Raw genomic sequence first — 16,359 nt, 5'->3', positions numbered from 1 at the left:
AATCCCATGCAGCATCCCAGACTGATTCCTTTCATTGGTAATACTCATGCTGCGGTTCTCAAGACGCACACAGCTCTCTTCTCAGCTATTTTTAAGGCATGATGAGACACTGTGATGATAAAGGGGCAACTGCTATTTTTTCCCTGGGACAATTTAAAAATAAAGACCAACAATCATGTCTGGCAGTCTGACTTTATATGTATTTGTGATAGCAGCCAGTGAAAATGCTGAAATGTCAAATTAGAAGTTAAGAATATTGTTTTGAGCTGTCTAATGGGCTATTATAACTTTTGTTATAAATTACAGCATTATTGTATTCTAAATGTTTCAGGGTTTTGTTTCAGGGGCCTTTGGTTGTTAAAGTTTAAATATTAGGGTATTTTTATAAATGTACACTCTCAACCCTACTCCAAACATCCACGGGGCCAAAGATTCATCACCAGCTACACATTTGAAGAGGTCCTTCTGTATATGTATCTCCTCAGCCTGATCAGAGTTTCTGTCTGTTGGGTCTACACAAAGTTTTAGGTGGGGTCAGGGTGGAGCAAGAGACCGGTCAAAATGAAGCACCATTCCTTGATGAGCCTCTACATTTTAATGAAGAAATCCAAGAAACCCAAGAAATTTAATTAAGGCTGCAGCTATATTAATACCCTTTGGCTCTGCTGCATCTACTGCAGGAGCCGTGCTCCACCGCAAATAAGGAGAAAGTGTAAATCCTGGTGGAGGCAGGTCCAATTGATACAGGACTATTCCTACCTCCTTGGATCAAGGGTTCTTTTTCTCTTTAAAGATCCCTGTGATTCATGGAGTGGGAAGCCTTGGGCCCTCTAAGTTTAGTAGGCTCCAAAGTCCTCCCTCTTAAGTGGACAACACTCTGTAAGCTATGCAACATGAATCTCAGTGATGTTAAGTTTCTATTACTGAGACAATGCTATGATGTTTCATGGTACAAATGTTTCATGGCATGAGTTTGGGATGGTTACCAGTCATGAGTAATGAAGCCATGAGCAAGTAATGCTGTCATTTGAAATGAGAGCTAATAAAACTTTATACCAACAAACAACCTCATATGTATGTCTCCAAACACATAATTATGTACCCTTTTAAAGAAGGGGCAACCTTTTTGTTCAAGCTAAAAAAAACCCCACCTTTTTTAAAAGAAAAGTTTTTAAAAGGGATGCGATTCATGCTCTTTTGAGGTGGCTATATTAATATGCTTTAAAAACAGAAGTCAGGATTCCTGTGAAGTCTATCAACTTTAGTAATCAAAATCTACATGCACATATGTCTTACAGCAACATAAAGCAGAGTCATTGCTCACAGGTGATCACTGCATTCAAGGAAGTAAAATGAATTTCTAACTAGGATCTTTTTGTTTGTTTTTACATCTACCTTAAAAGAACCTGGAAATCAAGAGAAGTAAAGGAAGATTTATTTCTCTAAAACAAGAAACCAAAGTATGACCTAAAGCCTTCACTAGAACGGGGCGCGGGAGGAACAGCTACTGCAGTTTGCACAACAAAGAAATAATAAGGCAGCCATACCTATCCCATATCCTTCATAGAGTTGTCTTTCATGCTCTATGGTCTGTTTGATGATCATCTCCCTGGAACTGTGCTGCCTTCCCTGTCTGCCTTTAATGCTGTTATGTAACTCAATCTGTTCCAGTTCATCACTGAATCGATGCAAATATCTGAAAGACAACAAGTTTAAGCTATGAGATGTCTCATAACATTTTAATAAAACGATACTGGTTTGGTCATTTGCCAGGGAAATATTTACCAGTTGTTTCTTTACCATCTGCACCACATCTAAATATGCCACAGATCCAGTTTTTCACACTAAATTCAAGATTTGCACTATTCTTCCAAAAGAAAAATTCTGTTTAGGCTGTGACCTTTAGACTCTTACCCCTCAGACTTAGCAGAGTATAGCATGTCACCTATTGTAGCCAAGAATCTCTGGCAAAAGGAAGACTAGCACTGTACTGGGAAAACTTCCAAATTACTACAGGATAAATAATAATAGGAGATATACCTATCTCCTAGAACTGGAAGGGACCTTGAAAGGTCATTGAGTCCAGCCCCCTACCTTCACCAGCAGGACCAAGTACTGATTTTTGCCCCAGATCCTTAAGTAGCCCTCTCAAGGATTAAACTCCCAACCCTGGGTTTAGCAGGCCAATACTCAAACCACTGAGCTATCCCTTCATTTTTCTCATGGCTCTTTACTGAACCCTCTCCAATTTATCAACATCTTTCTTGAACTGTGGACACCAGAACTGGACACAGTATTGCAGCAGTAATTACACCAGTGACAAATACAGTGATACAATAACCTCTACTTGTGACTCCCCTGTTTATGCATCCCAGAATTGTGTTAGCACTTTCAGCCATCAGCTCACATAAAAACATAAGAATGGCCCTACTGGGTCAGACCAAAGTCCATCTAGCCTAGTATCCTGTCTTTCGACAGTGGCCAGTGCCAGGTGCCCCAGAGGGAATGAACAGAACAGGTAATCATCAAGTGATCCATCCCCTGACAAACACAGGCTAGGGACACCATTCCTGCCCATCCTGGCTATTAGCCACTGATGGACCTATCCTCCATGAATGTATCTAGTTCTTTTTTGAACCCTGTTATGATCCTGGCCTTCACAACATCCTTTGGCAAGGAGTTCCACGAGTTAACTGTGTGTTGCGTGAAGAAATACTTCCTTTTATTTCTTTTAAACCTGCTGCCTATTAATTTCATTTGGTGACCCCTAGTTCTTGTGTTATGAGAAGCAGTAACCACCACTTCCTTATTGACTTTTTCTACACCAGTCATGATTTTATAGTCCTCAATCATATCTCTCTTTAGTTGTCTCTTTTCCAAGCTGAAAAGTCCCAGGCTTATTAATCTCTCCTCATACAGGAGCTATTCCATACCCCTAATAATTTTTGTTGCCCTTTTCTGAATCTTTTCCAATTCCAATATATCTTTTTTTGTTTTTTTAGATGGGACAACCACATCTACACATGGTATTCAAGATGTGGGCGTACCATGGATTTATATAAAGGCAACATGATATTTTTTGTCCTATTATTTATCCATTTCTTAATTATTCCCAGCATTCTGTTCGCTTTTTTGAATGCCGCTGCACATTGAGTGGATATTTTCAGAGAACTATCCAAACTGACTCCATGATCTCTTTCTTGAGTGCTAACAGCTAATTTAGACCCCATCATTTTATATGTATAGTTGGGATTATGCTTTCCAATGTGCATTACTTTGCATTTATCTACATTAAATTTCATCTGCCATTTTGTTGCCCAGTCACCCAGTTTTGAGAGATCCTTTTGTAGCTCTTCCCAGTCTGCCTGGGTCTTAACTATCTTTAGTAATTTTGTATCATCTTCAAATTTTGTCATCTGTTTACACCTTTTTCCAGATCATTCCACACTCATGTTCAGCTGATTGTCCTGGGAAGCAGTGACTTTGAAAAAGATTTGTGGACTGTAGTGGATAGAGTCTCCATTCATTAAGTGTGACCTACATTCTTTGTTCCTAGATGTATACGTTTACATTTAACCGTACTACAACACAATGTTTGCTTGTGCCCAGATGACCATGCAATTGAGATAATTCTGAGTCAGTGACTGTCCTCTTCATTATTTATCACACCTCCAATTTTTATCAGTTATTTTATGTTTTCTTCCGGGTCACTGATTAAATAGCATAGGGCCAAGAATTGATCCCTGCAGGATCCCACTAGAAACACACTGGCTTGATGATGATTGCCCATTTACAGTTACAGTTTGAAACCCCTCAGTTAGCCAGTTTTAAATCCATTTAATTGGGACCATGTTCATTTTATATTATTCTCGTTTTTTTAATCAAAATGGCATGTGGTACCAGATCAAACGACTTAAAGGAGTCTAAGTATGTTATGTCAACACTATTACTTTCATCAACCAAACTTGTATCCTCACCAAAAAAAACAAAAATCAAGTTAGTTTGAAAGGATCTATTTTCCATAAATCATGTTGATTTCCATTAATTACATTACACTCCTTTAATTCTTTATTAGTTGAGTCCTGTATCAGCCGCTCCACTGTCTTGCCAAGGATCGACGTCAGGCTGACAGGCCAATAGTTAGCCGGGTCATGTTGTTTACCCTTTCTAAAAATTGGCACAACATTAGCTGTCTTCCAGTCTTCTGGAACTTCCTCATTGCTCTAGGACTTATTGAAAAGCAACATTAATGGTCCAGCAATCTTCTCAGACACCTCTTTTAAAACTCTTGGAAGCAAGTTATTTGGACATGCTGATTTAAAAATGTCTGACTTTAGGAGCTTCTGTTTAACATCTTCCAGAGAAATTATCACCAGCATTTGATCAGAGTATATCATCTGCTTCCATTACAGAACAGAAATATTTATTGAACACTTCTGCCTTTTCTGCATTATTCTTCATAATTCTACCATTTCCATCTAGTAATGGACCAATACCATTGTCAGAACTGTTTTGATCCTAATATATTTTAAAAACTGCATAGCAGATTTCTCCTTGTGTCCCTTATCAATTTTCTATAATTCCTAACTTCTGGTTTATATTAATTACTACCAACTTTCCCTTTATTCCATTTGTTATATTTTATTTTTTATAGCTGCCTTCACGTCCCCTCTAAACCAGGTCGGAAGAAGTACAGCCTTCTTCCTTGATTGCCCAACACTTCCCATTATAAGACCCTGCTTTCAGCTGCTTATAACTTTGCCAAACTTTAATCACTTGAGCAGAAATTTCTCAGGCCAGGTGTCTCCCTCAGGCAGAACTTTTTTGAATGTTTCCGCTAAAATGGTTTAGCCATTTCAGAGAATGAGATTAGAGAAAAAGTGTTATTTTGCCTATGATAAACATATGTACTGTCATTTCTCTGAGAAGCTCTAGTGCTTCCATGCTTTGGAGCAAGAACTTGAAATTTAGTGGGGGTAGCGGGGTTGCCCTATTTTTGCCATTCCTGTGAAACAAACAGCCAAATCTGTCTAAGATATGAACCTATGAAAAAAATCCCTGTTTATAGATGTTCAGTAAAGACCTGGTAAAAGTTTGGAATCTAAATTCTCCAAAGACTCTGTCAGTACTCTAACATGCTCCAACCAGGGCTGTACTTAAGGACTATCATAATAGTTATACACAAGGGAGCCAAATTAAGGTTGCACAAGCAATTGTAATTCTAGCATTTCCTAATTTTTGAGTGCTTGACTTCACGACCATAATAATGCTGTTTTAATGTAGTGTTTTGAATGTGAATGCTGTTTTAATGTAGTGTTTTGAATGTGAATGTGAATACACTAAGTAAGTTATTACTTAGTGTAACCTATCTTAAGTAAGCGCTCTGCAACCCAGAAAAAAAAAAAGTCATATGTTGCCTGCTATAAGTGGTCTTTCACTAAAAAGTCAAACTAAAGTACTCTGGATACATTGAGGATATTTTAAATTCTCATGCCATCATTTATACTGCGAAGACTTTAAAACATAAGATGGGAGTAGATCCTATAACATACACCAATGGTGGATCTGCCCCAGAGCAGCACCGGAGATGCTCCTCAATAACGCAGGTTTCATTGAACTGCATACAAAATATGCCATAAATACTGGGAGTAAAAGGAATTTACCATCATGATATAGGCATTACCTATTAAGAGACGTAGCTGACAAATTGGTAACGGTGGCAGCCTTGGGTACATGTAGTCCTATGTATAGTAATGATATAGTGCCCATACAGGTCCCCACTTTTGCAATAGCTCTGGCGCTGTTCAGCTGGCCTTCCTAAAACAGCATGTGGCAAAGCTAAGCAGCGGGTCTAAGTGAAGTAGAACCTATAGATTGCACTTTCACCAAGAAATGCGACTAACACTTCATGCATCGGGGACATAAACAAACAAACATTTAGATTACTGATCATGTAGTTACTGGAAAAGATATAGGTGTATCCATTTTAATTTGAGTTTGCCTTCACTACACATTCAGAGATATAATATAAAAGTCTCTCTGGTTATACTCTGATCTCATCCAGTAGTTCCAGAATAGTTATGATCTACTTATGCTAGCATAATATCTTCACTAATAAATCAATGAGATTTCTAATAATAAATATGAAAGGGAAATATTTAGTATATTTAAGATTCATCTTAATTTACCAGTCAGTAAGTCAATCTTATTTCCAACAAAAAAGAGCCTTTTATATTCTTGTATACCCCATTCTTACTTTTCAATTAGTTCACAGGCTTCTTTCTTTGTGTAGTCTGCTTTGCTGGGATCAAGGTGACTTTGAAACCATTGCAATTTTTCTCCTACAGGAACAAAGTGTGTTTTAATTATTACAGTAGCACTAGCATAGAATAAACCCTGTCAATGTTCCTGCAATAAATCCCATTTTTCAGGGGTTTAAAATTCAGTCATAAAAAATTGCCTCACTATGGCACAAGTACAAGGTCTCAGTCTAGATATGAAATTAATACAAAGAATAGGTTTCATCCAGTTGTCATTTTTAATTTGGGAGAGAAGATAGAAGTTGTTTACAGATGTTTTCCATCTTCTTTTACTATATAAATAAATAGTTTTAAAGTACTGGAAATCTGGAAGAAAATATTACTTTTTTTTTTTTAAACACAACCCAATTCTTCAGCAATCAATACACACAGTATATTTTTTTCAGATAGTAAAGTGCAGAGGAATTAGATGAACATCTTAAAATTATTAAAAAAACATTCTGTAAGTACTGCTTGAGAAATGTTTAAAAGTACCTAAAATCACTTTCAGATCATGTTATATTACAACAACATGATTGGGGGGGGGGAGGGGAGGGAGAGAGGCGGAATCACGATATTGGATCAATATCAAGACAATCAAATATGCAATGGAGAAACTGTCAAAATTAGCAACTTAGAGTTGCAGCATGAGAAACTGTCCTGAGGCCTTTTCATTCCCTGATCAACATATCTGCATAATTTAAGAGTAAAGTAAATTAACAAGGTAAACCATCAAACTCTTTAAAACACTATCAAATTGTGATCTGAAATTTACCAGCCTTCCAAGTTGTTGCCCGATATCTCTGTCAATTCACAAACATCTACATGAGATGATGTAAGTATAAATTTCGGAGTAGGCTACATCTAATAATATGGATTGACAAGGCTTGGTGGTATTAATGAAACAGAGGTTTGTTCTGTAGTATGCCAAGTTGCCTACTGCTACAGTCAGCCACTTGATGAAGTCCATGTGTGTTGCAAAGAAGTGAAGTCAAGAGATACCATATACCTCTTAGCTCTGATTTCACTTGCAGTTGCCAGGCTGAAATGAGAACATCCCTGATATTCCAACAATTATACAGTTTATTAATAGATTATAAAGACAGTCCTTGCCCCAAACAAAGAACAACTGGATAGAATTCCTTTTCCCAGAAAGTCTGTAAGACCTAAATTATAGGACAAATTTAATTTTGATTTCACAGAATATCAGGGTTGGAAGGGATCTCAGGAAGTCATCTAGTCCAACCCCCTACTCAAAGCAGGACCAATCCCCAGACAGATTTTTGCCCCAGATCCCAAAATGGCCCCCTCAAGGATTGAGCTCACAACCCTCGGTTTAGCAGGCCAATGCTCACACCACTGAGCTATCCCTCTTCAACCAAGCAGCTTATGATACTTACCTACAATGCTCAGACGCAAGGCTTTTTCATTCTTCAACCTAAAAGACAGAAAGCACACACACTAGTCAATCATTTCCCCAAGAGAAAAATCAATGGAAAAGCTGGATGAAAATATGTTGTAGCACAATTCCACCTCTAAAACTTGCCAACGTCACAACTTCTGATTTCCTTTTTTATGTGAGAGATCCAGGGCAAACGGTTAATTCAGATTTTAGTAAACTATTTCCAACATTTCGCTATTGCGTTGTTTAAAGTAATGGTGGAAGGGAGGTGAAGGCAGAGTAAAAAGACCCCTTGATATTTATTGGACACTACAATATAAACATTTTATTGTGACAAGTAGATATAAATAAGTGTTTTGATGTCTTTACAAAGCCAGCCAATGACTCAGATTTTCTTGATCTGTTCCCAAAGTTTTTTTCTTTTTCTCACTCTATCTGAATTATGGGTTATATACTGAAACCTCATCAATTCTGAAGGATGCATATGTAACCTGTTGTTCAGTATGTGTTAAATGCCCCACTCTAGTGGCTGGTTTACAAAAGATACAAGTCTTCTAGAGCTACTACCTAAAGGAGCTGCTCAAGTAGTAGACATTCATGATTTTACCACTGGAGAGTTCAGTTCAATCTCCAGCTAAGACCCACATTTGTCCTAATTTTGTTTCCAGCAAGCCAGGGTAAAATATACAGAAGTGTTCTAATTATTTTTTTACTTGGGCACTGAAAAAAACATTATAATAATGGCAGATTAACACTGTCATGTTAAAGCTTTATTAACCTTTTAAAAACAGTATCACTCCGTGTGATGGAGACTCTCCAAAAGTTATATATGGGAGAAAGAGTCTGATTAAAATATACAAAATAAAGGAGCAGATCCTCAGCTGGTATAAACTTATAGTGACACTGACTTCAGTGGTGATAATGACAATTAACACCAGCTGAGGATCTGCCCAAAATGTCTAGGGCCGGGGTCTCAAACTCAGTTTTCCTTAGGGCCAGTGACAGTCCTCAAATCCTCCCAGAAGGCCAATAATGTCACTGAAGATGGTGTTCAGAAAAGAAAGCGTTTATATTTTATTTTTTACTTCAAATTTCTTAGAAATAATAAATCTGTCATACAACTTTATACAATTCTTCATCTGCCAGAGTTTTTAGTGTTTGCCAGACACCTGGCAACGCTTCAGTTCTGTCAGTTTGTTGATGTTTGGCCTCAGTGACTGAGCAGTTGAAACCTTCAGGATTGCAGCAAGGTGTGCACCAGACAGTTGAGTTCGGCATTTTGACTTGTTTATATTCATTGTGGAAAAACATGATGCTGCCTCCATGGCTGCCTGTGTCTGGCAACTAATGATGCTGCCTCCATGGCTGACTCTGCCCGGCTACTAGTTTTGGTATCTCTGTCCCTCTCCCCCAGCCAATGGGAGCTACAGGGGGCGGCACCTGCAGCAGACATTGCTGGCAGCATGGCTGCATGCATCTCTCCTCCCCGGGCCACAGTGGGGAGGTTCTCGGCCCCAGATGGCCCGCAGGCCGGGACTTTGAGACCCCTGGTCTAGGACACCCTCTACCTGGGATGGACACACTTTTTTGTGCAGTAGAGTCTAAATCTAAATAAATTAGTTTAGCAGGGGATAGGGGGAGTGGAAGTTATTTTTATTTCTTCAAACATTTCACAAGTAAGAGCAAGGTTATAAATGCTAGCTAAAAGATTAGAATGCTTAAACAAAAATGAAGTTAATGGAATTCATCTGAATGAGGGTTTGCAGGATGAGCAGACTTCAAATCTGGAATGTGATGAGCACAGACAATACAAAGGATTTAATATTAAAACAAAATTAAAATGTGAGTTGTACCTAATGTTTGAAATAGAGACTAGTGTAGGAAAAGAGGGAAGGAGTGCAGTGCACAGAATTGGAAGCACATGGGGAGAAGCAAAGCAAAGGGAGAGATTTTGAAGGAGGAGAGCACAGAAAAAGCACTCATTCCATAAATAGGTAACAGCATGAAAAAAAAGACACCAATGAAAGAAGATGACAAAGGAAATAGCATAGGCAGATGATACACTATTTTGTTTTGTAAAAACTATTATTAAAAATAGCTGAAACAAAAGTCAGCCCATTATTTTTACATATTAGTTATATCAGAAGCTTTGCATTTTATTTAGTCATCTTCAGTGTTTGCCATACCTTACATGACAACACACACAGATAATAGTGCATGTCTACAGAGTGTTGCCATGGAGAAAACTGGGACGTCAGACAGACAAGCAGCCTAACTAAGTGTAAGCTATATAGTTTCACCCTGGCTGTAAATGCTGCATATGAGGTACGTGTTACTATCCAAAAACCACTACAATTTTTTGTTGTTTCTTTTTTCAAGGGGTCGGGGGGTGAGTGCTTGAATACACACAGGCAATATTTGTGTGTGCGCATTTATGGAAACACTTAACAGATTTTCATGAAAAGAGTTAACATAGAACACATGTTATTTACATGATTGGTACTGTACTCTGCAAGAAGAGATTAGAGTGGGTGGCGGTTAAAGCCATGTAGATCCCAAATGAGAAAATATTAGACTTCTGAAAGGATCACTGTCATTTTGTGGAATCACTAATAAGGAGAGGGATGAGGGGACTCTTCTGGCTGGGAAAACATTTTCTAAAGTTGTATCTGTTCTAGTCAAGAGCTTAACACAAGGAATTCTTCCAGTGAATATTAGGGCTTGTGGAAGTTGTTGCAGTGACAGCAAAGGAGTTTTTATACACAAAACTATCAGCTTTCTCAAACTGGCCCACCATTTTGGATGCAGGATTGAGCCACGTGGAACTTTACAAGTGAGAAACAGTTGCCCATCACAACAGGCTGCAGTCTGATAAAAATGCACAAGTCAGCCACTCCAGCTCCTCGTGTCTTAAGGTATGTCTACACTGCAGTTAAACACCTGCAGCTGGCATGCGTCAGCTAACTTGGGTTCACGGGGCTTGGACTATCTGGGGCTATTTAACTGCAGTGTAGACATTCGGTTTCGGGTTGCAGCCTGGGCGTTGGGACCCTGCAAGGGGGGAGATTGAAAAGCGGCGGTAAAGGTGGTAGCTTTTGTTTGTTTGCAGTATGGGTATCTACCCAATATTATTATTAATTTGTACTACTGCAGTACCTACGAGCCCTAGACATGGACCAGGACCCCACTGTGCTAAGTGCTGTACAAACTCAGAACAAAAAGATAGACTGCATATGGTGGATGGCTAAGAGATGAAATGGAGGTTCTACTCTGAAAATTGAGACTAAACTTTGGTTCTACTCTGCAAGTTCTATGTTTGTGTCTCAGGCCTGGTCTACACTAGGACTTTAATTCAAATTTAGCAGTGTTAATTCGAATTAACCGTGCACCCGTCCACACCAGGAAGCCATTTAATTCGACATAGAGGGCTCTTTTTTTTTCTTCTGTACTCTCCCCCGAGGAGGGGGGAGAAGCAAATTCGACATGGCTATGTATGCTAGGCTAGTGGATGCAAATCGAACTTAGTAGCCCTAGAGCTATCCCACAGCACACCTCTCTCTGGACTGACAGGACAGCAGTCCAGATGCTCTGACTCTCCAAACACAGCAAAAAAATGAGAAAATTGAAAAAAATTCCTGTCTGGACAGTTAGAGAATCAGTTAGATCATGGTGAAGGGGTTGAGCACAGCCAGCAGCAAGCAGCAGCTCTCCAGCAGCAGAGTTCTCTGAAATTCATGTAAAAAGAGAATGAGGACCCAGAATAGAGACCCAGCTCTGATCGGTGTGTGGCGAGGGATGTGCTGGAGTGGGCTCAAAAACTGAGCTGAAGGCAAATGCAAAGGCCAAAAGAAGAGAGAGAAAGAGGAGAGAAAGAGAGGATACAGGCGGGATACAGGATGGCGGCAGCACAGGGAAGGGACCCAAAAAAGAAAGCAGAAAAAAAAAAGCAAAAACGGAAAGCATGGAGCGGACTATGGAGCCTGCCACAGTGACCATGGACCACCACGGCCACGACAGTGGGAGACGATGTTTCGGGACGGGGGGATGGAGGGGGAGGAAGGCGGAGGAGGGGGGTTGGGGAGGGCAGGCTTGAGCGCAGCGTTTCCAGCTTGGTTTCTCTTTCATCAGCTCCTTCATCCTCACTCCCCTCCCCCCCCCTCCCCCCCCGCCTCCCGGCCCGAGGCCGGGACCCGATGAAGAAAAAATGTAAACTTTTTTAAAAATGTAATGTTAAAGTAACAGTAACATGTAAGGAAAGGATCTCTATATATAGGGAGGAAAATCATAAGGAGATAGGGAGAAAGCTCAATAGGAAATAGAGGAAAAAAGGAGAAGAAGGAGGGGAGCAGAGGGAAAGAGGGTTGGGCAAAGCTGCTCACAATTTCGCACCAGGCTTTATTGAGTTTTTGGGGAGTTTTTGAGGTTTTAATTTTCCCAATGCATAATAATACTGGCAGCTGGCTTTTGCTGTGGCATCGCTCACGCAGCATGCTCTGCTTTCTTCAGCTCCTCTCCTTCATCTCTCCTCGCTCTCTCTCTCTGCAATTAATATTATTTAACGTCTGCCTAAAAGTCCAAAGTATTTTTAAAAAAAATAAGCGAGACGGCGAGCAGAGAGAGTCAGCGGGCGCGCAGAATGAATGTAGACGAAAGCCACAGAATCAATTGGACGCAGGGAGGGAGGGGAGGGAGGAGGAGGGGGAATCACAGTTCCTGCAGTATCCCAAAAGCATTGCATTCTTGGCTGATCTCCCAATCCGAAATAACCAAAACATTCACATTTTGTCACATTGGCCCCCAGCTCACAGCCTACCCCCCCCCCCCCCCCCCCAAAGGAAAAAAAAGGAAAAGAAAACTCTTTCTCTTTTTTTTGTGTACCCAATGCTGTGTAGAATGTGCTGGTAGACGCGACGGCACTGTGCTGTACTGTAGCATCCCCCCCCAACCCCCCCACAGGTGGCTGGCTGCTGTATATGTCGTCATCATCATGTCTGCATCAGCCATCATCAGCCTTGCTGTAGATGGTGTGATCTCTCTGACTGGCCCCCCCACTCGCTGCATGCCCCGAGCCAATCCACTGCCAACCATCAGCCATCATACCATCAGCCAGCTGCCTCCATCAGCCCCCCCCTTCATCTGTGTGCCTGGAGATGCTTCTGACTGGATGCTGTCATGTCAGCAGGATGCACTTTCCACCACCCTGCTGCTGCTGTGTCTGGCTGGACAGGCTGTTCTCCTCCTTTTCTCTCTTCATTTCAGTCACAAGTCTCATCAGTTGTGTCTTTATTGCCCAATTTTTAGTACAGGGTCTGGGGACACAGGGAGCCGGAGGGTGGGGTGATGAGGGGAAGGAAGGGGGGGGGGGGGTGCAGGCAGAGAGCTGCTGGGGAGATGCCAACAGCTCATCATTCCTGCATACACTGACACTGGCCGCTTGTGCTCTCTGTTCTCTTGGATCTGTACTACACTAGCCCCTATGGCTATCTGGATATTCAGGAATTATTATATCTGGATTCATAAAGGAGGTTCTTGATTTTTCCAGGATTTATTTTTTCTACCATAAAGGCACCCTTCAGCGAGGGCACCTGCGACAGCAGCAATGCAAATAATGCATGATGACTGCACACTATGGCATATATTGCCAATTATGCATGGCATGACAGTATGTATGGCTGATGACCAAGTAATGCTGCGCTGCTGCCTGTGGTGGCGCTGTGCTGCTAGCTGTATCTGCAGAATCTCTGTGCAAAAGGCATAAAGTACACATAGTGACAGTGAGCCAAACAGGCGCCAGGTCATGGTTGCTGCGCTAGCCTGCTAAAGGGTAATCCAGGGAAAATGGGCTCGAATGTGGTTTCTGAGGCTTTAAATAGGAAGGAATGAAACCGACATGTACCCAGAACACACCCAGGACAACCCGGAATGAAACCCGAATTCACCGGGTCGGGACACTCAACACGGGTGGGACAGGTGGAAGTGGGTGAGGAAGGGGATTGCAGAGGGCAGGAGCTATGGCAGAGCAGGTGCTGCAGGGCAGGCTGCAGTGACACAGCTGTCAGGTCATTTGCAATGCATGCTGTGCATGCTCTCACTCCCTCTTTCCAGCAAAATCTGTCATCATTTTCATCAACAACTTCATCTTTCCCAGGAGACAGATTCACCAAAATCCAGATTTGCAAAAGCCAAGAGACAGACAGAAAAAGAAATGACGCATGGCAAAGAAAAAACAGGGGGGGGCTGAAAGACAGAGGGACGATGGAGCATCTGCGAGGCTGCTCCTGCAGCAGAGCGGACCAGCAGAGAGCAGTGGAGGTGGCATGAGGACAGCGGAGGCACGAGGAGAGGAGGAGGAGAGGTGCAAACAAGGCGACACGCTCCGCTCCACATGTTTTGTTTTGCAGGCAGGGACAGGCAGGAGGAGCAAGAGCCCTGCAGGCAGGGCAGGCCCGCGACAGCCAGACAAAGTCCCTGACCCCCTCACCCAACCACAAAGTCCCCCGCGGGGCACGAAAAAATAACTGCCACCCCAGGGGAGGAAAGGGCCCAAAAAAAGCTCAAGTACCCAAAAGCCAAGTCCTTTCTCTCCCCTCCCACGCCCCAAGCCCAGTCCCCTCCCCCTCCCCCAGTTTCATAAACCCCGCCCCTTTCTTTGTTTCCCATGTAACTGTTCTAGTTCTTTTTGACTGTACTGTTTTTGAAGGGGGGTGGTTGGTAATTGACTTTGACAATCACACTGGTGACAGGGACAGGGGGAGGATCAGCAGCAGGTCACACACACACCAGGGTCAGTAGCAGGGGGTCCACTCAGGTATGGGAGGTGGCACCAGTGTGGTGCAGGAGGGGGGGGGTGGACTGGAGTGGGGGGGGGGGGGGGGTTCGGGGGGGGGGGTCCTGGGTCCTGGACCACAGAGGGGGAGGGCAGAGGAATCTGTATCCGCCCCCCCGCCACAAGGCAGGCCCACATCCCACACAGAGTCCTGGCAAGGTCCCAGTCACTCCACCCACACAGTCCCAAACCTCAAATCCAGGAGGCTGGGAGGAGTGGATCTGTAGAGCTGTCCAGGCTCCAGTCTGCAGGCTCTTCCACTCTGGAGCACAGGCTGTCATCCCCGCATCCCAGTTTAGCCCTCACCCAGTACCCCATAGAGTGTCACATCCATCATAAAGTTAGTGTAAACATTTCATTATGTATAGTATTTTTAAAGTAGGTGTTGGTTTAGTATTTATATTAACTTTAAGCGTAAGAACGGGGTTGTAAGGGGCAGAAACAGGGGAAGTAACTGGGGAGAGTAACAGGAACAGGTGCTGTAAAAGCACAGAGGCAAGTTCAGCTTGCTTGTCGTTCCTGAACAGTCACAGGCTCACCTGCACGGGCTTAGCCAGAGCAGGCACAGGCCCGCCATAGGTGGTGGGTGCCAGCATCTGCACATAGGGCAGGGCTAGCTCACCGTTTTTTTGTGGTCCCTGCAGAGGCTACTACCCTGCAGGTCAGGTCGGGAAACTCTGCCATAGGACCCTGGCAGCGTCTAAACCAGGGTGCCAGATGGTGGTAACTTTCCCCCCACCTCGCACCAGCTGATTGAAAAGCCACCCTAGGCCCAGCAAACCACCAGTGCACCCAGCTGCCAGTGAGGCCCCGGGTCGCCAGCGTTCGGCAGAGCTGCGGGCGGGTCTGCTGCTGTAGCAGGCACGAAGCGCTGCCCAGCGGCAAGCGCCAGCACAACGCAGCGGAGCGCGTGGCGCGGGTCTGGAGGAGGCTGAGCGTGAGGCACAGGAGGCGCCCCGCCAAGTGTTGAAAATCAGAAATCAGGCAAGGAGTTTCGCATGCAAGGGTGCGGTTAGGAATTTTTTTCCCAGCATGCCCAGGAGGAAACCCGGGAAAACCCCAAATTCGTGACAGCATTCTGCTGGATACGGAGCCTATGGAACTGGACTCAGTGTGGATACGACTGGGCACAGTGCAGTGTACACAAACCAACACCAAGATCATAACGCATATTCCACAAATTCGATTTTGATTCAAATTTTTCGTAGTGTATGTAGTGATTACCTCAGATTCCATGTCAAATTTCCTCAGTATCTAAATTAAGAGGGTTTTTTCCTCTCCTATAAATTCCATCCCTGGCTCAAAAGGTCAAGCTGGGTTCTTTGATCCTATTTTAAAAATTACTGTTGAATGGATACATTTTCCTTCGCTTCCTATTTCAGGCTGTTAAACAGTTGCTGTTCCCTCCTCTACCCACGCCCATTTTTCATTAGTTGAAGTGCTTTGCAAATGTAGTTGCTGGATCAAGATCCTTCCATATGAAAAGCTCTCTATAAAAATTAAAATCCTCATTCTTTTTTCACATTTGGCTTTCGACGTCTTCACTTCTGCTTATATAAACTGAAAACAGTTAATATTCTATCATTCCAGAGATCGAATTTGTAAGCAAGAGTAAACATTAAAGCAGTCCTGCTGCTACCACCACCTTCATGAGCTCAAGATAGATTAAGATGCAAAACATGAGACGTGCTAGGGAAAAAACAAAATCACTTCTAAAAGGCAAGGGTTTAAGGCTGCTTCTAAAGGGTCATTTCATGTCAAGTCAAGTAGTACAGTAAAAGTCTTTCAGCGTGAGATATATTAGACTGGCATATCTGCAATGGAAGCATGCA

At 42.6% G+C, this 16,359-nt stretch overlaps 1 protein-coding gene across 1 annotated transcript in view; it reads right to left on the bottom strand.

The window, feature by feature from the left end:
- The window catches only part of TMA16 (translation machinery associated 16 homolog), a 42,137-nt gene that overhangs the window by 15,998 nt on the left and 9,780 nt on the right, over nt 1-16,359 (bottom strand). The window contains exons 3-5 of the mRNA XM_039539349.1: nt 7,700-7,737; nt 6,257-6,341; nt 1,548-1,696 (exon numbers count right to left, since the gene is read on the bottom strand). Coding sequence (XP_039395283.1) covers nt 1,548-1,696; nt 6,257-6,341; nt 7,700-7,737 — 272 coding nt within the window. The remainder of the gene's footprint in view (nt 1-1,547; nt 1,697-6,256; nt 6,342-7,699; nt 7,738-16,359) is intronic.

Source organism: Mauremys reevesii, linkage group 5 (genome assembly GCF_016161935.1).
Source record: "Mauremys reevesii isolate NIE-2019 linkage group 5, ASM1616193v1, whole genome shotgun sequence".
NCBI lineage: Eukaryota > Metazoa > Chordata > Testudines > Geoemydidae > Mauremys > Mauremys reevesii.
The sequence above is the reverse complement of the archived record's forward strand: the minus strand, read 5'-3'. Positions and strand labels throughout refer to the sequence as shown.